Source organism: Castanea sativa, chromosome 4 (genome assembly GCF_040712315.1).
Source record: "Castanea sativa cultivar Marrone di Chiusa Pesio chromosome 4, ASM4071231v1".
NCBI lineage: Eukaryota > Viridiplantae > Streptophyta > Magnoliopsida > Fagales > Fagaceae > Castanea > Castanea sativa.
This window is the reverse complement of record NC_134016.1, coordinates 5,855,388-5,883,071: the sequence shown is the minus strand read 5'-3', so window position 1 is coordinate 5,883,071 and position 27,684 is coordinate 5,855,388. Positions and strand designations below refer to the sequence as shown.

General features: G+C 36.9%; 4 protein-coding genes and 2 long non-coding RNA genes across 7 annotated transcripts; 2 read left to right on the top strand and 4 right to left on the bottom strand.

Annotated features, from left to right (window-relative positions):
* The first annotated feature begins 7,062 nt into the window (after window positions 1–7,062).
* On the top strand, window positions 7,063–8,325 carry LOC142632358 (uncharacterized). Its single transcript, XM_075806787.1, has 2 exons — window positions 7,063–7,898; window positions 7,989–8,325. Exons 1-2 carry the CDS (start codon window positions 7,063–7,065, stop codon window positions 8,323–8,325), a joined length of 1,173 nt encoding a protein of 390 aa, XP_075662902.1.
* A 2,713-nt stretch (window positions 8,326–11,038) lies between these two features.
* Window positions 11,039–12,888, bottom strand: LOC142632086 (uncharacterized). The gene is made up of 4 exons (XR_012843725.1): window positions 12,605–12,888; window positions 11,792–11,849; window positions 11,625–11,700; window positions 11,039–11,493 (listed from the first exon to the last, which is right to left on the bottom strand). It is a non-coding gene; the product is annotated as an uncharacterized LOC142632086 (long non-coding RNA).
* Window positions 12,889–12,899: 11 nt separating this feature from the next.
* On the bottom strand, window positions 12,900–13,386 carry LOC142632087 (uncharacterized). The gene is made up of 3 exons (XR_012843726.1): window positions 13,346–13,386; window positions 13,180–13,240; window positions 12,900–12,931 (listed from the first exon to the last, which is right to left on the bottom strand). It is a non-coding gene; the product is annotated as an uncharacterized LOC142632087 (long non-coding RNA).
* A 1,376-nt stretch (window positions 13,387–14,762) lies between these two features.
* On the bottom strand, window positions 14,763–15,886 carry LOC142630486 (uncharacterized). The gene is made up of 2 exons (XM_075804486.1): window positions 15,755–15,886; window positions 14,763–15,545 (listed from the first exon to the last, which is right to left on the bottom strand). Exons 1-2 carry the CDS (start codon window positions 15,839–15,841, stop codon window positions 14,763–14,765), a joined length of 870 nt encoding a protein of 289 aa, XP_075660601.1. The 5' UTR covers window positions 15,842–15,886.
* A 203-nt stretch (window positions 15,887–16,089) lies between these two features.
* LOC142632357 (serine/threonine-protein phosphatase 7 long form homolog) lies at window positions 16,090–20,015 on the bottom strand. Its single transcript, XM_075806786.1, has 5 exons — window positions 19,882–20,015; window positions 17,385–17,496; window positions 16,518–17,281; window positions 16,256–16,346; window positions 16,090–16,147 (listed from the first exon to the last, which is right to left on the bottom strand). The coding sequence occupies exons 1-5, from the start codon at window positions 20,013–20,015 to the stop codon at window positions 16,100–16,102; spliced, it is 1,149 nt and encodes a 382-aa protein (XP_075662901.1). The 3' UTR covers window positions 16,090–16,099.
* A 4,087-nt stretch (window positions 20,016–24,102) lies between these two features.
* Window positions 24,103–26,737, top strand: LOC142631044 (uncharacterized). Of its 2 annotated transcripts, none has more exons than XM_075805122.1 (5): window positions 24,103–24,163; window positions 24,263–24,429; window positions 25,337–25,560; window positions 25,943–26,003; window positions 26,099–26,737. In XM_075805122.1, the coding sequence occupies exons 1-5, from the start codon at window positions 24,160–24,162 to the stop codon at window positions 26,576–26,578; spliced, it is 936 nt and encodes a 311-aa protein (XP_075661237.1). In that variant the 5' UTR covers window positions 24,103–24,159; the 3' UTR covers window positions 26,579–26,737. The 2 variants fall into 2 exon arrangements, with proteins under 2 accessions (XP_075661237.1, XP_075661235.1); XM_075805120.1 differs by having other exon boundaries at window positions 24,118–24,182; window positions 24,276–24,429.
* Window positions 26,738–27,684: the final 947 nt, after the last annotated feature.

Below are 27,684 nucleotides of genomic sequence, written 5' to 3'. Positions count from 1 at the left end.
GTCATTTTGGAAGCTAACTGTGATTAATGCATCTACACAATCATAAAGGCAGAAACTTTTTATATAACTAACATAAAAACTTGAGGTACCAAAAAAAAAATACTAACAGAGGAGGGAGACTTTGTTTATGAGATGTTTGTATGTAAATTAATCACCATAAAATAATATGGATTCCCATAGAATAAAATAAAATAATAATGATTATAGTAAATAAAATATATGAATTTGTGTAATTTAGGCAACAAAAATGCTAGAAGATTATCTATCTCGAACTCATTAGTTATTAGTATCCCTTTTTTATTAATATATAAAAAAATAATAATAAAAAAAAGCTGAAACATTTGGTATACTAAAAGACATGAAGAAGAGAGAGAGGTGTAGTGTAAACTCAGACAATTAATGGGAAAGTTAGATGATTGTAGATGAACTTCATAGGAGATGCCACTTGGCAAAAACTTAGACCCTCACATATTGAGGTCTCTGCTTTTATATATATATTGATTGGGTTTTAAAGGTTGAGATTAAAAAAAAAAAAAAAAAGTTCTTTGGATCATAAATTTTTTTAACCATTTTACTTTTCGATATTTACCTTTTCTATTTTTATTTATTTATTTATTTTTAAATCTCATAAGCAAGTTGCAGTTTCACGGTGCAAAGAGGCTTGTAGACTTGTATTTAAAGCACATTTGGTACACTGAATGAAAATTATAATAGAAATTGTAATTTTCATTACTAGGAATAAAATGTGATGTAATGGAATAACTAAACATATTCATAAATTTGGTGGTAAGATGTAACATTAGAATAAAATTTAAGATTTATTTTAGAAAATATTTTATACATACAATTATATTTCTTTAAAAATAATATTTCTTAAATTTAAAAGTGAGATGAGTTATTTTTTATAACTTTTTATTTTTATAATTGTTACATATATATGGAAAAATTATTTATTTGGAAATACATTAACTTTAGAAATTATTGCATCTACTAAGAAATAACTATTACAACCTATTAGAGAGGAATAGTTATTTCTCATTTTAAAGAATAACTATTCGTAAGGAGTGACTATAATAAAAACATTACCAAACTAAAGAATGACTAAACCATATGAATACCTATTACATTATAATATTTATTACATTCTACCAAACATGGCCTTAGTATTTACAATGGAGACATCTTGACATCTTTAGTACAGAGCATGCTAATCATACATTTTTGCTTCTTAAGGAATAGTATTTTGTAGATACCGAACATTCATGCAGTAAGTCTGTAACAGCTAACCCTTCTAAAGCATGCTGATCCTACTTTCCCAATAAAACTGTGAAAAAACAACTGAAAATCCACCTGTTTACTCAAGCCACTTTTTGTTTGTTTTATTTTTGTTTTTAACTTAATAATAAAAATAACATAAAAAAAAGATGCAATCCTAACTAATTGGAGTCTGCTACTCTGCTACATGGATCTTTTTAAGCTACTTTGCCTTATCTAGGCTACGTACCCATTTACCTTTTCAATAATACAAAATACTAGCTGTTAGTTGCTGGAATTTGGCTAATGTGCAGCTGTTATAAATTTATAATATAGCAAGAGTAATCAAGTTGGTGTGTAAAGCATGGGAAAGTTAAATATAAGGGCTACACTTGAAGAAAGATTGAAACAAGCGGGTATTCTGAAGCCAGTTGATGGCTACTGTTGCTGCCTTGGCTCTCTAAGGTTTGCTTTTTTCTGAAATTGTGAGTACTAATCCATTAAAGCTGGAATGGAATAGACTGGCTCGTGATGTATGACGATTTTGATGATGATGCTATAGATGCGAGGCTACTAGATTCAGTAATGGGCATGCAAGTTCAGTTCACACACTAGTAAACTTTCCCAAATTGTTTCTGCTAAACCAAATAAGCCTACAGGGACGTCAATTTCATTTAATTTTCTGCAACTCTTTCTATTTTTCAACCAACTCATTCGCTTCATCAAGCTTCATCCTTTAAAGTCTCTTTTTCAAGCTCAAGATTATTCAATTTTTCAAGGGATATTTTTTAGAATTTTTCTTTGATCTTCTCATTTCCCTTAACAACTTGTTACCAACAATTCTAAGATAACCTATAGAATTCTTAAGTAAAGCATCCCATGAGCATAAACACACAACTTTATCCATAACAAATGAGGTCAAGGATCACACAAGAAAATTAATCCAAACAACGTGCACCAAACTTATAATACCAATTGTAAATTATGTGTTTAGACTCTTGATCACCAGTATGACTTCTTACCGATTTTATTAATTTAACAATCAATATACCAATTAGTTATTAGCTGATTATAATTGTGATATGGACGAGACAATAATAAAAAAAATTCACAAGAACAACTACACATTAGAGTCGAGGTATTGTTCACAAAGTGAAAATCCAATTAAAAAAAAAAGACTCCCAAGGGCTAGCCTAGCTTGTCAAATCCACTATGAAAAAATTGTGATATAAGTTGATTTACAAACCTCCAGCTGCAAAATTGATTTCTCTGTTACTTCAAGGTTACTAAATTTTTTGTTGTTGTTTATGTGCTCAAATCACTCTAACATCGCAGGTGGTGATCTACTAATGTTTTGGTGGTAAAATTTCCTCTCAAGTATAAGATAATTAAAAGTGGGTGAAAGAATAGATAGATGGATCTTCGTCGGAAAGGGCAGGTGCAGGAGATCAAGAAACCTATTGGTCCTTATGGTGGAGAAGCCTCTGGAATTAATGTCGCAGCCAGTCGGAGTGTTAGATTCAAGAATTAGATACTGTTCTTTGTTTCAATTTACCTACTTTGTCAATTGCATAGTGCTTGTTGGATCTTGTACTGTGTTTGTGTCACCAATCCAAATTTTGACATGTATGTATGCAGATATATTTCAAACTAATACAATTCAAGAGAAAATGCCCCAAGGATTCAAATAACGTAATTATATTAGTGTTGTCAATTATTTAAATTGCACCTGGAGGTAATCTTTAAGTTTTAATATCTATAAATGAGGAAACGCTGGATGCTGAATATAAAGAAATCATTTTAGTGTGGTCTTCAAAGCCAGAGTTCAGCATGAAGCAAATGAGATGAGCTTTCACAGAATGGCACTCTCTCTTATCTCAAGATTTGGGGAGGGGCAGGTTAGGCTGAAGGGGTGTGGAGTAAAGGAAGAGGAGGAGAGGGAAGGAAAGGCATAAAAAATAAATTGTATACATTTTTTTAAAATTTGCTATATTCTTGAGAAAGTCCAAAAAAAAAACTTCGACAAAAAATTTCATACCTAGTCAATGTGACAGATTGTTAGTGGTAGGTAAAAAAATAAAGTCACTAGTATGGTGGATCTAAATAAGAAACAGGAAAAGCTTGCCTATCATCTCAAATGTTGTGAAATTTAATTTTGTGTGAATGTAGAATTGCTCATGCTCCCCTCCCAGGTGGTGTTAAAGTTGATACTAATGTCAAAGTTGAAGGCATGGGAAGGATGGTGTTAAAGTTGATACTAATGTCAAGGTTGAAGGCATAAGAATTATTGGGGGTGGAGTGTAGGTGTTATATGCACCATGCAATGTGGAGGTGAAGCTGGTAAAATTATTCAAGATGCTTCCTCCTACACTACTCTGGAACTCGTCAAATATTTACATTCAAACATCAAACAGATTGTTTTCCAACAGAAAATGCAAATTATAAACAACAAACTGAAAGAAAAGAAAACCCACAAATAAGCTAAATTATTTATTAAAAAAGCAGAAAAATACCAATATATTAAACCCTTGTAGATTGTCGATAGACTTTTGAAAGATTGGCCGGAGTCCTTGGCTTGCCTTCATCGTAACAAGAGAGCTGTGGCGTAGAGGACAATTACTAGTGCAAACAAAATGGAAGCAACGGCAATAATCCTGAAAAATCGTTCAACCCTAGGTTTGTGTTGGATCATCAGGGAACTGAAGGCGCCTACAAACGCGAACACGGTGGAGATTAGAAATATTTGATAGAGATTCGGTAGGTCTCTGAACAAGGATGGAACTGTCGTTCCGTCTACCATTTGTTGTGGAAGAAGCAGAGAAACTGTAGCTGCCGAGGAAGAGACGTAAAGAATTAATTTCATGGGCCATAAGGTAAAGAAATTTGAAACCCCAACTTTGCTTGAACGGGGAAGAAGGCTTTCTTGAAGCAATGATTGTTCCGGAGATACTGACTTCATCCCTTTCTTCTCAGATCTCGCCAATTTAGGGTTTGAGAATGCAGACCTTTCGTTTCTAGGAAATTTCCTAGCCTTCTAGATGCTAGAGAGTAAAGTAATAGGACCCCACCCACACCAGAATAGGGACAAAATGGGCAATTAGCCCTAACGGTTGAAGAATATAGTTAGTAGGCACTGTTTTAGAAGATTATAGAATACTAACATCTCGACTCTTAGACAGTCGATTTTGAGGCTATAAATCGTCTCTTAGATAGTCGATTTTTGTGGGTTGATCAGATCTGATGTGGCGATTTTCCACGTGGTGGCCACCTGGAAATCGATTCTTAGAAAGTCGATTTATATGGGAAGAATTAATTACTATTATATGCTGCCAGCTGGATGAACAGGAACTCCAAGTAGATATCGAGTCTCAGAGACTCGGTTTTTAAAAAGGAAAATCGAGTCTCAGAGACTCGATTTTCAATGGTTGGTCCCCTTTCTGCCACGTGGTTAGGGCAGCTTCTTTTTATCATACTATACCTATTTTCTGGGTTCTGCCGTTTGCCACACCTAAAAACCTAGCAGCTCTTTCTTCCTCTCTCACTCTCTCTCTCTCACTCTCATAGAAAATTTCAAATCAAACTCACCCTCCATTTACACATTATCATGTCAAGTAAGGTTTTTATACACTCTCTCTAGTTGTTAGTTTTATTTTTTTTTGAATAGTTGTTAGTTACATAGATGTAATGTTAGGGTTTTTTTATGAGTAGTTGTTAGTTACATATATGTAATGTTAGGTTTTTTATGGGTATGTATCATTAGTTTTTTTGTTTGGTTTGTAATTTTTCTTTATATTTTTTATAGAATGATTTGAATATTTGTGCATTTAGTTTTTTTTATTATTTTTTTTTAGTATGATTAATGAATTTTTTTTTTTGTTTAGAAACAAATGGTAATGATTGAGTATATATGTTAATGTGGGGTTTGTAGATGCATATGATGTAACAAGTTAGTGTATATATGCTAGGCTTTTTAAAAATTTTTTTTTTTATAAGAAGTAAAAAATATTTAAGATATATATTTGTATTGTTAGGCTTTTATCATGGCTATTTTTGTTGTTGTTTGGTTTAATATTTGTTATTATCTTTTTGTTAGAATGATTTGAAATTTTGTAGTGGGGGTAAGTGTTGTCTTTAGTTTTTTTATTTGTTTGAGTATGAAATAATAATGATTGAGTGTGTTTGTATGTGATGTGGAGTGAGTATATGCAAATGTGGGGTGTGTTGGATATAAGAAGTTGTAATTTTCCTACTTTGAGTACATAAAAATGTTTTGTAATTGTGTTAAAATATGTCATTAACATATTACCCTTGACTCTAATAGGTTCACAATCTCTGAAGAATATTGACGTAAATGTATACTACGGTGGTCCCCTTTTCAATCCTGAACAGATTGACGGATTCCCATTTCAAGGGCCGAATATCGAATGCTATTACGTGATGCTACGTCGTAAGTTGAAGACATTGAATGATTTGAAGATGAAAATAATGAAAGAACTGAGTTTGAGCCCTACTTGTTATGACATAAATATTATTTATCGTTACCCACAAGAAGTTCTTCATGAGCGGATAAATTACAAGTACATGGCGATCAAAGAAGATAAACATGTAAATGTCATGTTTAATAGAATCCATAAAATGCCCCAAGTAAATGCTGCTGAGTTGTACGTAAGTTCCGAGCCGCTCGCAGAAGTTGATGTGGAGGAGTTGCAGCAACAAACAACTACATCTTTGCAATTAGATGATGGATGCACTACAATGGGAGGTTACACATTCCCATCTCAAGATTATGCTGCCAATACTAGTGAAACACTTCAACCTCAAGAGACATATTTAGGGGTGGAGGACGAAGATCATTTTGCGAATAATGATGAAAATCTCGATGATATGGATGAGTACGAAGAGAGGATTGAGCGAGGCGACTTTGAGAAGGATGTGGATGACCATGAACTTGCTTCCAATTTTGAAGAGGAACATATGGAGTGCCATGATGAAGGTGATGCGGACGATGATATTGGTGTCCAGCATGTTACAAATACGACCACTGCCTACACATCTCCTGCCGAGTCATTCTCCGCAAATACTTGGGAAAATATAGTTGATCCTTCACGTCTTCAGATACCATTTGTTTCTACTTGGGAAGATGGGATGCATTTTAATAAAGGGTTGACTTTTGCAAATAAAGAGGCGGTGAAGCGTGCATTGATAATATATGCAGCAAAGGATAATAGAAATTTTATAATCCGGAGGTCGACCAAAAGTAAATTGTGCACCGCGTGCATTGACCCCAACTGCAACTGGTACGTTGGGGCATTCATGAAGGCTCAATTAAATGGTCTGTGGATGGTCACGTCTTATGTGGGTCCACACAGTTGTGTACCCTTTGGCCTGCGAAGAGATTGTAAAATGATAGATTCTAATTTTGTTGCATCAGAAATTGTGGGGAAATTGCGACAAAATCACACTGCTCGTATTGATGAGCTCCGGGGCCACATAGATACTAAGTATAATCATAAGCTCTCTTACTATAAGGTATGAGATGCAAAACAAAAGGCAATTGCTAAGATATTTGGAGATTGGGAGGAGTCTTACCAAAGGTTGCGAAAGTTGTTGTTGGCATACTTGGATCAGGATTCGGGTACCCAGTACAACTATTGGACCATACCTAGCCTCATAGATGGTACTACGTTACTGCGCTATGTATTTTGGGCATTCGCTCCATGCATTGCTGCATTTAGATATTGCAGGCCAGTGATCAGTATTGATGGGACTCATTTGTATGGTAAATATCGAGGGGTGTTGATGATTACAATGGCAACGGATGCTAACCAAAAGGTTTTGCCTCTCGCCTTTGCTGTTGTGGACAAGGAGTCAGGGGCTAGTTGGGGGTGGTTTTTAGAGTGTCTCAGGAATTCGATAGGGCATGTGATACCTAACGAGGGCATTTGCATTATTTCTGACCGACATAAAGGTATCAAATGCGCCATTGCAGAGTGGCCTTTAGGTGATGATGGAAAGTTACAGGTACATCACCGATATTGCCTTCGACATGTTGCTAGCAACTTCAACACACACTTTGATGATCCGACTCTAAAGGCATTGGCCTTGAAAGCTGGATATGCAACTCATGACGCTAAATTTAAGTCCATAATGCAAACTATTAAGGATGTCGAGATTAATGCACTGAAGAGGGTAGACCCTGATGATTCCCAACTTGAACGATATATGCCATACACATATCTAATGAGTGAGGATGTGGAGAAATGGACCCAGTCACATGATGGTGGAAGACGTTACGGGGCGATGACAACTAATATCTCTGAGTGCTTTAATGGGGTACTTAAAGGTGCCCGCGGTTTGCCCATTGCTGCAATGGTTGAATTCACTTGGTGCAAACTTGTTGCATATTTCCATGATCGACATAAACAAATTACTTCTGATCGCTCTCAAGGTAAGGTGTGGAGTGATTATGCAATGGGGATCTATAACACAAATTTGCAAAAAACTTCAGGACACACTGTGCGGGAATTTAATCATGAGACTGGTGTATATCAAGTGGTTACCCCGTACAACGACCATAGAGGTGGAGGGGGAAACCACAGTCATGAAGTGCGCGTATTTGCTAGAACATGTGGTTGTGGAAAGTGGCAAAACATTAAGATCCCTTGTTCACATGCAATTAAAGTTTTGCAACAATTGCATCTCAATGCGACCAGCTATATTGATCCATGTTACAGTTTGGAGAACGCCATTCACACATATTCACATCAATTTATGGTGCCAATGTCAGAGTCATTGTGGAGGGACGTTCGCGGACCACGGTGGGTGCCTTACCCAAGTCTGTTGCGGGCCAAAGGTCGCCCTGTGAAGTCCAGAATAAGAAATGAAATGGATGGGGTACGGCGAAAACGGGGAAGCTGGAACCCAGATTCGGAGTTGAGGGAGATTCAACCGAGGCAGCGATGCGGAGTGTGTCATGAAGAGGGGCATAACCGCAAAAGATGTCCCAATTCCCTTGGGGGTTCGACAAGCGGTTCCCGTGGGGCTTCGACAGGCGGTAGTGCTACAAACTAGGCAAGTGCCTTTGTTGTTTTGATGTAATATGCTCAGAATCTTATTTGGTTTTTGTTCTTCGCATTTAGGAACTAACAACTGCATTTTGTATGGACTTTTAGGCGAGTGGAGGCTCAATTTTGGAATGGCATTGTACGTGAGAGTTGTGGTTATCTTCGGTATGGACAAGTGGTAGGCGACCATGTTGTATCAGTTTGGACAAGTGTTAGGCGACTATGTAGACTATATTGTATAGACTTAGTTGTTATTTTGTTTATTGCTGAATGTTGTTGTGATTGAACTAGTAACTATCCATTGTACTCGTTACATTAGTTGCGTTGTGCAGCTTTTGCCTATAATGCCAGCAACCGTAGTTCTTTGGCATTAGTAGCACTTACTTCGGCAAGTTCAACCATAGGGGCCTTGTTTGAAGCAATGATAGCTAGTAATCACATTGTATGCCGGATGTAATCTGGTTAAATTTGTATGGTCTGTAGCTAAGAAGGCAACTATACTAGCCCATGCCCAGTAAATATTTTAATCCAGTTTCTTGCATTCAATGTACTCTTTAGGAAATGTTTGCTGGATCTGGTTTACAGCTGCAGGGGAAGAAAAAAAAAATTCTGGTATACTGCTGCAGGGGAAGACTGTGTAACAAAGGGGAAAAAAAAAAAAAAAACAACCCAGTAGAAATCGAGTGTCTAAAACTCGATTTCTAATCAGATGGCATAATGGTAAATACATGTAGTACAAATCGAGCTTAAAACACTCGACTTGTATAGGACTTATTTACAAAAAAACCAGTTAAATGGAAATTGAGTGTCTGAGACTCGATTTTCACTGGCAATTTTTCCAGTGGCAGTTGCCCGTAAATATTTTTGAACTCTCTGCCTGGCGTACTCGCTGGTATTGAACTCGAGTTCCAATGATGCAAATCGATAGTCTAAAACTCGACTTCTAAACGGATGGCATAATGGTAAATACAGCTGGTACAAATAGAGCTTAAAACACTCGACTTCTGTAGGACTTATTTACAAAAAAACCAGTTAAATGGAAATCGAGTGTCTGAGACTCGATTTTCACTGGGAATTTTTCCAGTGGCAGTTGCCCGTAAATATTTTTGAACTCTCTGCCTGGCGTACTCGCTGGTATTGAACTCGAGTTCCAATGATGCAAATCGATAGTCTAAAACTCGACTTCTAAACGGATGGCATAATGGTAAATACCGCTGGTACAAATAGAGCTTAAAACACTCGACTTCTGTAGGACTTATTTACAAAAAAACCAGTTAAATGGAAATCGAGTGTCTGAGACTCGATTTTCACTGGGAATTTTTCCAGTGGCAGTTGCCCGTAAATATTTTTGAACTCTCTGCCTACCGTACTCGCTGGTATTGAACTCGAGTTCCAATGATGCAAATCGACAGTCTAAGACTCGAGTTACGCTTTATTTTTTTTTTTTTATCTTTTTTTTTTTCAGAACTGTATTTGAAACTAAGAAAACTATGAAACTTGTTGTCCCTATCTATCTTAAACTTTCAATGGGTCATTTGAGACTCCTGGAAGTACATTGTTTTAGTTTAAAAATTATAAACCAAATTTTGAAACCCACTCTTGTATCAACATTGATCTCTAATTACAAGCCTTTCCTGAAATGAGTCAATGCGAGGGTGGTACATTGTAACCATTAAAAAACAGGTACTAAACATAAAAATAGCATTCAAACGCCACTCATCTCAACAAATCATGCTCTACGTATTCAAATATTTGCGTTCATATTCATGATAAAATCACAAGGCTGGTACAGTTCAAGTGCCAAAAGAAAAAAAGAAAAAATAGACAAGTAATGTGACAACAGAAAACGGCTTAAAGCAGCTCACTAAGAATTTTGAACAGCCAAAAAGGGAAAGTATACCATCTATGAACTTTAAAATTCAACAAGAAGAAAAAAAAAACACTATGTCTCAACACTACAAGTGTTAATAAAATAAATAACCATCCATAGTCCATTATGTCATGAAAACTATCTCCACTAACAGCTTCCAAAAATAGCTTTTAACTGAAAGCCAGTCAATATATTGTGAAGAACCAAATTCCTGCAGCTGCAATCTATAGAAGCCAGTCTTGTGTACATTGAAGAAAAGATTATCCCTCTGAGAAGATACCCACACAGGTAAAAAAATTCCAATCTAGGAAACAGATTTTAGAAGGATTCCCCATGCCTTCGTTAATTTATTCTGACATTCTGCCTTGTCTTGATCATTCGCTTTAGTGTAGCTAGCCAGAAGTTGCACTCCAACAGCGATAATGCTAGTTGAGGCCCCTTCTGCAACATCAAACAAAAGACTTTCACTTTGTAAGCAACAAGTCCTGTGTGTGTGTTCTTGAATGGGGCATTGGTCTCTGAAACAGTTTCTTAAAAACCATTAATGCTATCTTAGCTTTACATGGGGATTATGTGTATCATTATCATGCCAGATGCACATACATGCATGAGTTTTACCCAATTGAGATCTGACACGTCATTGAGCTCTGAGGGTCGGGTTTTATTTATTTATTTATTTTTGTTTGGTCTCTCGCCTCTCTCATTTACCACAAAAAAGTTATAGTTTATGAGTGATCTATGAGTTTTAATTAACTCAACAGTTTAAAGTCTATTATTGTCATTATCATTGAGGGATTATCATAGATTCAAATAAGTTTCAAGATATGTAAAATTTCTTTTTAAAGTTTCCATCTCCTGAAGAATAAATAGATATAGAAAAGAGCCTCCAAACATAAATTGTATATTAAGTACAAACAGCACCCTAGTTATTGCAAGAGGGACCCAATAAGTTGATCCACCAAAAGCTCACACAAAGTTGGCCTCCCAAATCATAAAATTTGAAGACGTGAAATACAAATACTTGATAGTTTAGTTGGCAACAGTATTCAACAAGTCGAGAATTGTGATTTCAACATTCCAGTTGACATGACTATCTACTCAATTGTCCTCATTTCTCTACCAAAACTGTTGAAGATGACTAATACTTCTCCAAAGGAGCACATATGACCAGTCCACATCATTATGTGATCTTAAACATCTTTTTCGTAATAGCTAGATTCAAGACTTTTTTTGCTAATTGCTGTATAGTCACCATTTAACAACCATTCAATAGGGAACTACATAGTCGTATAATGGCTGACACACCTAAGGAAAAATAACAAAGGAGATAGAGAAATATGTTAGTCTTCACATATCTACACATATGGTTATCAGGAAAGCAACTTTTCACCCAGAATGTGAGACAAATACTATTAAAAAAAGGAATGTAAATTTACCACAAACAAACATATAGGCTCAAGTCTCGCAGATTAGGAGTTATGAGTCAGGTTGCATGCTTAGTGGAACTGTCATCTGTAGGGGAAACAATAGCTATAATATCATATTAAATATTGACCAATTACCATAGACTTTTATCATTTTTCTCAAAAATCTTACAGCTTACCTCTATTTGCCTCGCTATTAGACCCAAAACAATGGCTCAAGACCTTGAGGTAAATATTCTGCAAAATGAGGATAAAGGCTCTTACCATCTTAACTAAAAAACATAAATCAATAAGACAAGCATGAGATAATCTTTGGCTATGCTGACCAAAATGTGAGCAGTTAAACAAAACAATTCTCATTAGATATTGTTGTTGAGCAGAAATACACATTTGACATTTCAGCATTGCACTTTATAATTTTTTTTCCTGCCTTCTTCAAGGAAGTATGAAACAGAACTACTTGAATCTAAGAATTAATATTAAAAAAAGAGTAAATTTTGCTCTAAAGACAAAGTATCTATGATTTAAAAATACTACAAACCTAGCTAGCAGTAGCAGGTAGAACTTTACTAGAAGAATATCATGGATTAAATCAAGCTTTAAAATGTGTAAAATTTGTGAATATCAAGCTCTAGGGCCAAAAAAAATATGTAAAAAATAAATTGTGAAAACTATTCACAAAGTTGACCTTCAGTCAAGCAGTTAAAACCATATATGAGACAATGGACAACCAACCCTACAGAAATTTTGAAGGCATTCACTCATACTTCAAGTGGTAAGAATCTAAAATCTAAGAAGTGCATAACATCCTGAGTAAATGCAGGGAACATAATAATTTTCATCAACATAACCCCTACTAGCAGGGGGCAGGGGAGGGAAGTTGAGCTCTTTCAAAGTTCTATTTCTTAAAGTTATATTGAATTTCTATTGTTTTGAGGAATATGAAAGTACCATACCAGCTTTTATTTTAATTCAAATGGATGTTCTCATACCTTCTGAAAACTTGCTTGTATAGAGCATATGGTAGGACAAAGCTCTAGTCACCAAATCTTCCTTGATAAATAACTTCACCGAGCGGCTTTATTGCCTATGAGGGAGATCCCAAGATTTTCCAATAAGAACAAAAATTAATAGGAAAATTTAGGTAAAAAAATAAGGAATTTCATCCGAATGGAAGTCAATGAGGGACGTAATCTCTCTCCCTAATTCTAGTCCCTTATTAAAAATGCTCCTTTTCCCTTTTCTCTAAAATACACAGAAATGGATCATCTTCACACTTCACACTTATTTCAAAGACGACACAATGACCTCCATCCACACTGCAAAAGAGAACGAATATTATTGGGGATCTAATACTAGAACAGGAAACATACACCTAGCATCTGCACAAAAGGGAATTCATTGCATGTGTATAAAAGTTTCAGGTAAATGTAAGTGTTTGTGACTCTCATATATGCAATTGCCCATGGCTTGGAATATTGTACCATACTAAGCAGCCTTAGGAAGAATTGAAAGACAACTTCAAGGATGACTAAAATGATGCTAATGTAGAGATAACAGCACTTACCGAAGAGGTTCTTAGTTGTGGAAGTCTCAAAAGCCATCAATGGAGCATGCACAATTTCGCCCTGCACTTGAAATTGTCAACAAATATAAAAATTTGAATGACTTTTGCAGATTGTGTCACACACTCATTCTTTTATATGTAAGATTAAATGGGTTAAGTCACCTACTTGTACACAACAATGAGCTCCAGACAGCACAAAAAGAGAAATATGTGTAGTTAATGGGGTGAGATCCTTCTGGACCTAGTTAGAATATTTGGGGCACCAGCAATCTTAAGATTCACTGCCTTGTCTTTATTTCATGTTTCTGCTAGTTGGAGTAAGAAAAATTGGCAAAGTATTCATCACACATTTTTCCGAAATACAAAATTCCCACATGATTTGAGCTAAATAATTAAATTAAGCAAATGAAATCTCTTGCCTCCAACCTTGATCCTCTCCTGGAGAAACTTCTCCAGGGATGCAATGTCCATGATCTTGTCCTCCACTGGCTTTGTACAGTCAACAACAAACGAGACTCCCTTCTTCTTCCCCTTGGGAACTGGTGCACTCCCTCGACTCAACTTGCATTATACCTCAAAAATATTTATTGATAGAGGCACCAAAGCAAACACCCCTCTCCCCCTAATAAAAGCACATACATCTACTATTTTTTCCCCTCTGCCATTCACACAATCGAATACCAAATGCCTTTGAAATACGCATCTAGAATGCAAATGACATACTCCCTATACATACACAAATCAATACATAAATGTACATTTTGCTTATTAAGTATTTAACACACACAAACGGAGAGAGGGGAGAAGGTGTCAAGTACATTTCGCTTATTAAATCCATGTAAAAGAGTCATTTAAATTTAAAAGCAAACGACATATACATACACCAAATGCATTCTGCACTGTCCTTGCCCACACCCCATTTGCCACTGGCTGACAATACCAACCCAGTGGCTTGAAAGCAATTTTTTTGTGTCACTCCTCAGTCCTCCCCCACAAAAACTCCCAAGCTTAGAAGTACATATACTCTCCGTTTGATGATGGAGTTGTCTTTTCACAACTGATATGAATCCAATGGTTCTAAGTGTCAACAAACTAAGCTATATCCTGCAATACAATTAAACCATATTAAGCCTCATAGGAAAGACTAGCTATCAAATAATACACACACGCACACAAAAACATGTTGGACTCAAGTGAGCCTAGTATAACTGTAAATTGTACAATAGTTGGAATAATTAGCCAAGGTTTTCATGTTTGCTTAGCCTTATCAACAAGCCTTGACGATTTTGAACATTTTAATCCAAGAAGAAAAAGCTAAGCTTAAAACAAACATGAAAAAACCAGGTTACTGCACCAGATTACTGCACCTCCTAGCAATCTATAAGAATACATAAATAACCAAATTCAACTAATAACAACGTACCTAACTTTTTACAATTCTTTTCACCTACAATCTGCACATCCTCCACACATCATTCCCTGCCATACACACACAACACAGAAACACAACCAATAATAAACATAAGACAAATATATGAAATATGCCTATCTAACATAAAAATCTGTGTCTCTCTTCTGTCTAATTACCTTTTTTGAACTTTACGTCGTCGCGTATAATGAGGAGGAGGTCTTGCATGTCCTTTGTCAGATGCCTCGGGCCCAACATTGTGTCCATGTTTATGCCCCCCTGTCCCACAAGGAGGTGCCTTTGCTATGCGTTTCGGCCGACCTCCAGCCTCTGCAGGTAACCCAACAGCCTGCTCAACGTGAACATGGGGTGGGTCAATGCCCGAAGAAGGGCCAGTGGATGTACTGTGGGAGGGTGGCTGCGGGTGCATGTTAGGAGGGGTTACATCAAGACCCAGGTCGAAGGAAGGAATGGGTGACAGCTCAGGAAATGACCGTGGGGTGGGTGGACGGATGTCAGACCCAGGACATGGATGTGGAGTGGGTGAAGGGATGGTGGTGGGGCTAGGGGATGGATGTGGGATGGGTGAGGGGATGGTGGGGCTAGGGGATGGATGTGAGATGGGTGAGGGGATGGTGGGGCTAGGGGATGGATGTGGGATGGGTGAGGGGATCGTGGGGCTAGGGGATGGATTTGGGGTGGATGGGTGGGGATCGGGGGTAGGGACAACTCTCAGGGTAGCAATAGACGAACGAGACCCACGTCCGACATGAGCTCTGCTTGTGCTTGGGCTTTGAGTAGGCGCTGCCGCAGGAGTAGCTGCCTCCTCATTCGGGGCCTCAGGGATATGAGGTTGTACACGGCCAATCTCCTGCACTGCATTTAGCACATCAGTAATGTCCTTGTGGTCCTCGGTGCCCACTGGGTGACGCCTCAACAAACGGGCATATCCTTCAATCTGACATGAAAAAACCAGGTATATTAGTAATTCAATCGATAATAAAATAAACATTTGTTTTGAATTGGTTCTGCTAGTAATAATTGCAAGTTATAGGGAGACCAGGTGTTACCTTTGACTAAATTTAAATTATCTTTTATATTAAGGATGTAGCTAGCGCATAGAGTAGACAAAATGCTGATTAAAAATTCAACAGATAGAAAAGTTACCATTATAATCAATCTAGCACCGAGGACATTGATGAACCTCCGAGTTACCCTTTTGTACCAATCGAAGTACTCGTGTTGTGGAGGCATATCACCAACCACTGCTTCACAACGCTGTTGAAGGCGATTACCCCACTCTGTAATATGCGTAGCATGTTTTCGCATCCAATCAACACCAACCTTCCCCCTCAAATCAATGGCATGGAGCACTGTATCGGTGTCAACATTACGGGGAATTTCTTGGACCATCCCGAATTGACGAACGACACGATCCGGTGTATGTTTCTCTACTAGGTGGAAACATACAAGTGGCACCGTTGCCGTCCATATGGCCCTCCCTGCAACGCATCACGGCGGAAGGTTCTCGAATTCAGCTTCATACGGCTGCCACACCACCTACGACAGCCAAAAAACAAGCAACACATTAGGCAACAATATTTATATGTCAAAGTTCACTAAACCTATATCTTGTTCCTAAACATGTTAAATAAGGCATTTTCATACCTGGCCTGGCAACATTGAAGCTATTTGCTCGCGATACCTGTCCAGGAAGATGTGGGCGGGCCTGTTTTTCTTGTTTGGGACCCACAACCACCTACAATCCAGAACAAGGGATCATATTAACCGATATAATTTAGAAAATTTGACACAAAATTATAGTGTATAACCTCTATTTCAAATTGTTTAATATAGACTTAAATAATTCCTAGAAGCTTTTAAAAAAAATAAATTGAAGTTACATGACGTGTATGAGGTAGAGACTTACTTCAGGGACAGTGGACCACGAACTGGAGGACCATAAGCATCCACTGGCGGGCCATGTACAACTGTCGGGCACAAATATGGAAACCTAGCCCATGCCCAATACTGGACCAACAGCAAACACCCACCAATCTGATTAGCTTTCTTATCGCTTGCCCTGCATAACTCTCGGTACAACCATGCAAGGCAAGCACTTCCCCAGCTATACCTTCGTGGATTGCGAAGGTCTTGCAACTGCTGCACCCACATCAGATGCACCCTATCGCCGGATTTGTCCTTGAAGATTGTGTCCCCTAGTAGCGCTAGGATGTAGCATCGTGCGTACTTATGCAACTGATCCTCTGTGGCATTAGGCGACAAGGGATTGGCAACAGCTTCCAAAAGCCGTTGGATGAGAATCCTCTGGCCATGAAGTTCCTTTCTCTGATTGTTTACAGGTCTGAAGCCAAGAAATTCCTCACACACATTCTCCCATTCTTTCTGCGTGCTCCCTGTAATGACCTCGCCATCAACAGGAAGCCCGAGAAGAACCTCCACATCTTGCAAGGTGATGGTGACCTCACCATGTGGCATGTGGAAGGTGTGAGTCTCTTGCCGCCATCGCTCCACTAAGGCCGTTATCAGGCCGTGATCAATCTCTCTACCTGGGGTCCTAAGGAGTCCCTCCAAACCGAGTGCCTTAATGATGTCAATGACTCGGTCGTCCACCATTGGCTCTCGATCGGAGAACTCTTCAGTACGGACACGGCATTTAAGAGACCCTGGATCCTGCACAGAACAAAACCATGGATTAATATATGACAGCAAGAGCGCTCACATTGTATGAATCAAATGTGTGTATATTCGTTAAATATTTAGTGTTGTGCTTTACCTGCCCATTCCAAATAGATTCAGACTGATGGTTGGCCTGCAACGTCAACACCGACTGGTCAATGGGGCCAGGCTGTGTGTAGTCAATCTGTCCAGCATTTGCAGCAGCCATACTGCACAAGAATGATAAGCAATTAGCACGTAATAGACATTGAAAACAATTAAAGGAAATAAATAATGTTGAACTGCATAAGAAGTAATGGAGACAGATTGTACCACTGTTTACAAGAACTATCAGAGTTCCACAGCTAATAACCCAAAAGAATATCTTTGAGGAAGGATTTGATAAAGTGAAAGGGAAGTAAAAGTTGGTAATCTTGAGTTTATTACCATATCCTGTTAGTAGTCTAAAATAAAATTAGGGATAAAGTTTTCCTTCAAATTGGATAAGAGGAATCTCCTATAAGCTATAACCCACCATCCACATGTATTCTAATCACATAACTCATTAAGTCATTTAAACGAATCACATAATTATTAAATATGCCATTTGATTAAAGCAAACACAAATGATCATTTGAATTGCCAAGTATTAGGTTGAACAAATTTTCTCCCAAATAAGTTTTGAGAAAAATTCTTTCATAAAGTTAGCCAACTTTTCCATTAAATATTGAGTGCTAAGAGGAAAATGTCACCAAATGGCTATCCTAGCAAACAACTATAGATATGTTCTTCCGACTTCCAAGTGGGGTACATAGGTACAATTGGAAACTCTAAAGTTCACAATTTTTAAGTCGTCAAAGAGAGATTGTTTATTCATCTTCTGCGCTTGAGATTATATATATTATAGATCTTTCACGATTCACAAACACTTTCAGAGTTAATGAGCAAGAAGAACACAAGAAGAAAAGCCTAATGAAAACCAAATCCCAATACATCTCTTCTCTCTTGCTCTTTTTCCTCTCCTACTGTCACCTTCTCCACCTCTCAGATTATTGCTTATAAATTTTTTTTTTCTGTTGGTATACCAGTGAGAATTTACTATTTTCTTTAACCAAGCTTACATACGCGATTGATGCTGCTTCATGACTCTCGTAATGATGATGGAATCAAGAGCTTTTTCCAAGAGGTTCATGAGCTTTATATAAAGGTAAATTATAACTTTCAACTTTTCTAGTAAATTATTTTTCTTGCATACTAGTTCTTTAGCATATGACATGTTCTTTTTGGTAGATCGAATCTCCTTGACAATGATGATCATCGAGTTTGAGCAGTTATTCTTGTCCTTTCCCATGTTATGAGTTTATTCTGTTAAGATTCTATGACTTTCATGAGGCTACTTATCAAAAAAAAAACTTTATCCTGAGGCTTTAGGATGTTAGAGATGTACTGCCAAATGGGATATAGTCACTTCCTGGTGTACATTACGTATTTGCGAATGTAGAATCAATAGTGAAATTTTGATCGGTAGCCACTTTCTACACTTTCATGAAAGAGCCACATCTACTAGGAAAATATGTGTTTATTATGGTATTTGTCAATAAGGTGCCAATGTTGGTCCTAATATCGAGTCATTGGTTTTGTGAAGATTATGAAGCCTAAAATTGCTCGTAACCAAAAAGAACATCTTAAGACATAAAAAATCGTGGACTCACTTAAGTGAAATTAACAAGTGCGGCTTCTGCGAAAAATTGCAAATGCGATGATTTGGTTGTTGTCTCTCTTGCAAAGACCTTAACCAGCATTCCTTATCTTTCCTCTTTTCCAACTTGTGCACATAGTATGCTTGCATTTTGTTTCTTTTATCTACTGCTATTGATAATCTTTAATTCAACTCCTTGTTCTGAACAGGCAAACGGTGGTACCTTGGCCGAATGCCGTTCAAACCATTAGAAAACCTACCGCAAATACCTATGATTATGTTGATTGCTATCATTTTGATGGTCAATTCCCTTCTTTGAAGTATATAGCAGGCGCCAAATTAAATAATGTTGGGCCTTATGCATGCTTCATGACTATAGACCGATCAATGCCAATCAGAGTTTTTCTAATAGATTCTGACATTTCATCATTCTCTTATAGTATTTATGTGATGCAGGGAGTACAAAGATAGTTTTATTTAAGTTTAAAAGTCTAGTAAGGTAATTAGGTTTTAGTATTTTATTTAATTTCATAGGGTTAAGGGTATTTGCCTAATTCAATAATTGGGCTTTGGCCCAAGTGAATTAGAGTTAGGGTTTAGTCTTAGTAGTCTCTCTATATATTATTAGTATTTTATTTGATTTCCTAGAGTCTTAGTAGTCTATATTTTATTTATGAACATTAATAAGTTGTTTCTAAAATCAATTTATAACCACACTTTTTTTTTTGACAAGTCAGTAATTCCATTAAGAAGATATTAAGTACAAATCAGCAAAGCATCATCTTGATGTACTAAACACAAACACTTAATTAACCCCTCAAACTAAGTTCTAAAAGAGAACTACACAATTAGCCAGTACACCTATCCATGCCAAACCTATGCTTTCTACCAAGCTAGAGCCCCAGACTTCCTTCACCTGGCCTCTATACGTGACCTCTTCTCAGTCAGCCGCCTCAAGATATCAGAACCCAGCAACATATCCTCCCCTTCCTCCGCTCTTGTTGCTGGCCAACCCCTCTTTGTTCCTATTTCACGCTCTTGTAACTCCATTAACACCACCACTAACTTATCCTATGCCAACCTCTCATATGTAATCAAACCAAATGACACTTTCTACATTGTTTCCACCTCTAAGTTTATGAACCTCACAACCTACTATTCTGTTGAGCTTGTCAACCCCACTCTAGTCCCTACCAACCTTTCTATTGGTGTTACTGTCCTTTTTCCTATCTTTTGCAAGTGTCCTAACACGACCCAGGTGCAAAACAGAGTCAAATATCTGATATCCTATGTAATGATATAAACACAATATATCTTTTCTTTTCAATTATTGATATAAACACAATAGTCAAGTTTTAAGGAGTTTTAACCACATCCCCTTTATTTTTGGTAGAAAAATTCGACTCGCACTACCATATGAATTGAACTGATTACATCATCCTTCAGCCACTGATGGGGACAAGATTCCTTTCAAGTCCAAATACCATTGGCTCAAGGAGTTTCAACCCTTTTTTTTTTCTTCCCCCCCCACCCCCCCCCCTAGTCAAAGAAGTTAAAACTAATTAGGAATTCAGAGTGCTATGTGAAGCAACGTCAATTAAATACAATTTCCTTCCAAACAGCACTAAAATGATTTTCATTCACTTGTGTCTTCTATATCTTCTGCAAAGTCTCCTCTATTTTTCTGCATTCACAGTAATTATCACTTGCAACTTGCCAGATTGCATTAAGAATGTTCACATTGAATTAAAAGAGTAACTTTTCCAATGAAGCATAAATGACTAATAATTGCAAAAATTGCATATAGAACAGTCTTGGATGAGCCATAGTGGCGCTATCTCTGTGCCTGAGAACAAACCATTAGTCCTGATCAAATTTTGTAATTATCTGAGTTAGTCTTCAATTACACAACCTACTGTAATTAGATGGTGCATGCTTCATATGTATTACAATTGTCAAAATTTTGATACTAAATCAATCTAGTCCACATGCAAGGATCAGCAGTCACAAAAACCATTTACTAGACTTTCAACTAAAATCCAATTTTTATCTTCTAATTACCCATAGAAAGGACATCATCCTATTATTATGTACCATATTGATTGCAGAATAATACATCCTGTTAAAAATGCTAATGAAGATATTATGAGAGAGTTTCAAATCTTGAACCATAACCAAAAACTGATGTAAGTTCCATAAATAACAAAATAAAAAAAATTGGAGTGGCCTTTGTAAGTTCTTAACCCAGGAATGTGCAAATCATCATTCCGTGATGATCCATGAATGCATTTTTCCATCAACCTTTTTATTGTATCATATTTGAAGGTGCACATGTTCCACATTAACTACTCTTCCAATGACAATGTCAATCATGCAATAATTGTAAACAGAAATTTGTGAACAACATATTACTCTCAAAGACAATCAGTTCAATCATGATTTTCGAACAAAAACCACTAACCCACATAAAAAAATCACACACTTAAGAAGAAAAACATATCTGCTTATTGAGTGAGAGTGGAGAGAGTGCTTGAGAGTGGAGACTATGGCAGGCCGAGTGACAGCTCAGGGGGCGAGTCAGAGGGCGGAGAGCCGTGACAGCTGCGAGTGAGAAGGTGGACAGAGGCGCGAGAGGGAGAGTGAAGAGGCGCGAGAGGGAGAGTGAGTGACAGAGAGTGGCTCTGGTCTGCGACAGTGAGAGTGTGAGTGACAGAGAGTGGAGAGAGGCGCGAGAGAGAGAGTCTGTGCGAGAGGCTGGACTTGGGTTAATTTGAAAAACCCCTATTATAAATCGAGCCTCAAACACTCGATTTCCAGGTGGTTCAAGTGACAGGTACACGTCACCTGGAAACCGAGTATTTTAGAGTCGATATATAAATCGACTCTTAGAAACTCGATTTCCAGGTGGCCGCCACGTGGAAAATCGCCACATCAGATCTGATCAACCCACAAAAATCGACTATCTAAGAGACGATTTATAGCCTGAAAATCAACTGTCTAAGAGTCGAGATGTTAGTATTCTATAATCTTCTAAAACAGTGCCTACTAACTATATTCTTCAGCCGTTAGGGCTAATTGCCCATTTTGTCCCCAGAATAGCCAATAGATCAGTCTACCGTGTTGAAAAAATGCCACACCGGATAATCTTGAAGGAAAGTATCCTATTCATCCCCAAAATAAACGAGAAAAAAAAGAAAAGAAAACAGGGTTTGGGTTTTATTGTTAATCGTGGGGTACGGTACCGCTTAAATATGAACCATTCCATAAAAAAAGATTTTTTTTTTCAAATAACATTAAATATAAACAAATTTAGTTAGTTGTCACGTTTCAAAATAATGATAAAAAATAGTATTTTGAGTATCTAAAACTCGAGTTCTAAGATAAAACTCGAGCTTTTAAGTCTCATTTTGTAAGCGGTGGGAGCTGATGTAGACGAAAAATCTACATGAAAGCTTTTAAGACTCAAGTTTTATTGTTTTAAAAACTCGAGTTTCACCGTTCTTAATCTCTGGGTTTCTTCATCTGCTCGGTTTCTTCTCCTTCTTCTTCCTTGCGTTTTATTTTTTCCTTCTTCTTCGTTCTTCGACGGCAAATCTAAAGACCAGATCGTGCCTCTTCAAATCGTCTCTTCATTCTTCCTCTTCAAATCAGATCGTGCCTCTTCAAATTCAAATCGTCTTTGTTCTTCTTCAGACACGATTCTTCAAGTACAAAATCGAGTTTTAGAGACTTGGTTTTGCTTTTTGGAAGTCGACTCTCTAAGACTCGAGATCTATGTGGCGTTATACTGCCAACTCACCAAGTAGGAATCGAGTCTTTAACCCTTGAGTTTTAGATTGAAATTGAGTTTGTGAAACTCGATATGCTAGTTTGCAACTTTCTTTCAAACCCATCATAACTTACGATATGCTTCCTCCTCACACTGCTACTCTGAAAATATCCCCCATAAAAAAAAAAAATCTGATTCGTCTATACTACTACTCGTGTGGGTTTCAATTAACTCAACCAGTAAAGTCTCTGATGATTGAATAAGAGATTTAGGGTTCAATTTCTGTCTACACCACAAATTGATTGGTGTCTTGGTCTGATGACAAAAAGTGAGGAGCGGACAACATAGGTTGAAACTCTCTAAAAAAAAAAAAAAAAAGAGGAAGCTCAAATAAAAAAAAAATCTATACCCTACTTAAGGGGCTTTCCCTGTTTGGACCAAATTTTGTTATATTCTAAAATACCCCTACACCCTTAAGTTTAAGTAAAGACAGAACTATATGATAATTTGGTAAAAATACATGCCTAACTTGCACTAAAATATTACATACAAAATAGGAACACTCTTCCACTAACCCACTTCTTCAAAGTAATTATACTTATATTTTTTTAAAATAGAAAAATAAGTTAAACAACCTACGTTTTTTCCTTTAAAAAAACCATGTTTATCCAAAAACAAAACAAAATATCAAAAAAAAAAAAACTACTAATAGTACACTTCTTCAAAGTAACTATACATTTTTTTTTATAAGTAGATATATCTTTAACTACCACTAAAACGTTGTCTACAAAATAGGACTACTCTCCTGATGGTTTTCAAATTTACTTTTTATTTTTATTTTTTGTAAAAGTCAATAATTTGCATCTATTATAATTTGAAATTACTACATTTATCAATAATAGAAATACCTAGGAATGTGATGAGTGTTTTGCATTTTAGATGCTGTGGCAGGCATCACACCGGTGACTACTTTGAGGAAACAATTTTATCATCACCATAATTACAGGGTCAAGGGCTTGGCTTCATCTGGACACATTCATTATGATTGATGAATTCGCACTTCGTCAATTTGTAAATTAAGATCAAATACCAATTTTTCTCCCAATATGGGTTCAACTCGGGGCGGGAACCGGGAATACTTGAGTTTTTTCGGGTTCTCAAATGGGCTCAAAAAAGACACTGTCGGGAAGGTCAGGAAAACAAAACTTCTAGACTACCGACCAGTACTCCACGTGTCAGGTAATTTGGGCCCAGAACTTTCCTAGCCGTGACGTGGCAATAATCCCACAGCTACCGGTGTTCCCGGTCTCCCATTTCCCACCATTTTCGATCTATTTAAACCCTAAAACCTTCTTATTTGTCACTAATCTCAACCGCTCTCACTGTCTCACTCAGATAACTCACTCTCTCTCTCTCAACAAAGCCATGGGTAATAGCAACAATTTCAGGTTTTTTTTTTTTTTTTTTTTTTTCGTTTTTCGAATTTCATAGAATATTGAATCGCTACGATCTCTGATTCTCATCATAGTCGCCAACGACAGTGCTGAAGGTCAAGGGGGAAGATCAGTTCGAGTGAAGGGGACTACTGGAGTAGGCAAAGGTCCGAATGATGAGCTGGCCCTAAACAGCGACCAGCACCCAGATCGTCACACCAAAGGAACAGGGAGCTCTACAGTTGGGCTTGGCAAAATACTAGTAAGGAAAAACCTTCCAAATAGTGTTATATGGACATTAATTTTCTTATTCAATCAACTGTTGCTGCATATATTGACATTTCAGGAGATTGAGATTACAAGTTGGGGATATCCCAACTTGCAATTGGTAGCAATTGGATTTTAAAGGGTTGAGATTTTTAAAAAAAATGTTCTTTGGATCATAAATTTATTTTTAACCTTTTTTTTTACATTCTACTTTTCTATTTTTCCCTCTTTTTTATTTTTATTCTTTAATCTCATAAGAAAGTTGCAGTTGCACGGTGCGATGAACCTTGTAGACTCGTATTTACAACTGAAACATCTTTGTATGAGGTTGAGTGTCAAGTAGAGAGCATGCTAATCATACATTTTTGCTTCTTTAGAATTCATGTTTGTTTGGGAAAAAGTAATTAATTTTGTACTTAATGCTTCAATTATTTGCCATTCTTAAGTTTTAAGCTTTCTCATTATAAGCTGAACTATAAGTTTTGCCATTATTACATTAAAATTTTTCTTCCCCCATTTTTGAGCAGGAATGTACATTGTAATATGGAAAGTGCTACTCAAATGAATATATGAGTAATTTCTGCCTTAATGCAACCAACAACATAATTGTAAATGAATATTTATCTACTTGGTTTAGTGTTCTAGATTTTTTGTGTGGATGATTCAATCTTGACAGTTTTTCTCAATGTACTGAGTTTTAGGTTGTAATCTATAGGAGAAACTTTGGAAAGTGTTGTGTGAATAGGAGATTCTTCCTCTTTCTGATAAAATTCTCTACTAGCTATTGAAAAGAAAAAAAAGAGAAACACCCAACTTAAGGGAACCATATGGTTAGTTGATTTTCTTGAGGATACTGATAAATTCATTATTGAAATAACATTTGCATTCAATCTTTTTGGAAGGTGCATTCTGGTGATAATGTTGATTTAACCAAGATGAATGATATTGGTGAAAGCTGGAATAATTTTTCCCCGCCATTGGGTGGAGCTGGAACCAAATCTAAGGATGATGTTGGGCATGAAGTTGACAATTTTGAGGCTAATGGGAATCTGGACAGGGGGGATGGTGATAAATGTGATTCAAAAGATGAATATTACAAGCAAGTAAAACAGCAACAAGCTTTAAGGTGTGTTTCTGCACTGTGATTTGCTGCTGTACATTTTGCTACCTCCTAATAGTTATAGTCAGGTTGCTCGGATTACAATGTTCCCTCTATGGGCTTTTATTTCCTATTACATCTATCAATAAGAACAAAAACTCGTCCAAGTCCCTCTGTGCTGTATTATACAATTAAGATTTAATCTCATGTGCTATAGATTTCTCTCCGTCTCTGTCTCCATATGTTTATGTGCTTGTGTTTAACTATTAATGTTACTATTATCATTATATTGTCTTGTAATTTTTATGTTATATGAGTGCTAGTCAAATGTCTAATTGCCTTTGGTACGTGCTTAGATTTTCCCTTGTTATGGTAGTCTTGTATTCTGAAAACACGTCTGCTTCTGTAGAACCTCAGCAGGCTCATCTTCTTCTGAACCAGTTGATGGAAATTTCCAGGTCACTTATCAGGTGACCACAGCCCCATTTTCACCATTTTTTAGATCTTCGTTATTGATCACTGTGTCCAGACTCTTATCATATTTTTCCTGCCAAATTTGCTGCAGAAGGAGAACATTGTCAGTGATGAAGGGATAAACAGACGTGTAGGTGGAGATGAACATGATGAGGGCAATAGGGATGAAGGAAATGATGAAGACAGACGCAGGGTTGGTGATTTGGAAAGTGGAACTAGATGGAGAGTGAGGAACTCGAGCAACATGACATTGGTTGCCACATTCATTACTGTCGCTGTCCAATCAACTTCTGCTATCTTTGCCCTCAGTTTAGGCGAGCTATCACCTTTGGCTCAGAAACTATTTACCGCTGTATTGGTTACAAACTTAGTGGGTTTCCTCTCCCTCTATGTCGCTCTCACTCCAAGTCGTTATATAAGTCCAAGGGCTGCCGAAATTTTGGTCAGGGTGGGAGGAGCTGCTGCAGCTTTTGGTTTCTTATTAATGATGGGTATAAGACTCTCGCTCGGCATCATCGTCCCGGCTTGTGTTGTTATATTGGCTGCCTTTTTGTTATCATTCATGCCATAAACAGAGGATTTTTTTTAGCTTTATCTTGATTTGGAAAAAATAAAGAACTCACTGTGAAATGTGGGAAAAAATAGAGGATTTTTTTTAGCTTTATTTCTACGCACTTATTATCGTGTTCTTTTATCTTTTTATGAATGAAACATCATTGTTGCTTGGGTCCCATAAGTTTATAAACCAGTAAAACATTCTTGCTTCTGCACACTTATTTTCTTGATTCTGTAAAAGAAGGTGGATTATGCATCATCAAGCTACTTGTTCTCCCCTGCTTCTCTTGTCAATTTACCATGCACTTGAATTTGTTTGTTTGTTTTATTTATTTTCGTTTTATTTGTTTTATTTTTTCCTGTTTTATTAAAAAAGATTTCACTTGTTCTTCTTGAGCAAAGTGTTCCTTTCCAACCCCACTCATTTAAAAGCATGTGTATATGCTTTTCCTTTAATGTCTGGCGCTTATTCTGAACAGAACGACTGTAACAGTACTTACATTTAAAAGAATTTGAGTTATTGTGCAGTTGCACTTAAAGATGTTAATCTTTTGCGATTCTTGTTCAAGTGTTCCTCCATTAACGTTCTGCTTCTATCTAGCTCTACATGATATATATATATATATATATATATATCAAAATGCTTACAGTAGTAGTAGTAACAAGATTACAGGTTGGGAAACAGTACAAGGCTTGAAAGCTAGTCCTGATTCCTAGTTACAAACTTTGTGTAATCAGTAAGATATCTTAATCTAAGGAAGTCCTAGAGAGTTCTAAGGGAAATCCTAGAAAAGATTCTGAGGTTAACAATAAGAGACAACCCTCTTTATATAAGTGAATAAAGCAGTAAATAGTACAAAACAAATAGTGACATTTTACTATTCATATCAGGACCTGTGAAGGGTAATAGAAGCGCGATATCCGGAAGGAATCAAATCAGCTTTTGAGACCGAAAGTAGGTTGGCTGGTAGTGCCAAAAGTGGTCAACACTATAATCATGGTAGCTTCAGTAAATACTTTTACTTTTGAGTGAATATTGTAACATTAGTAGCCTTTATGCAAGCCGAACAAATCAAGCTCCTAGGTCATGAGCATTCTCATCATATTCTTCATCATGTGCAA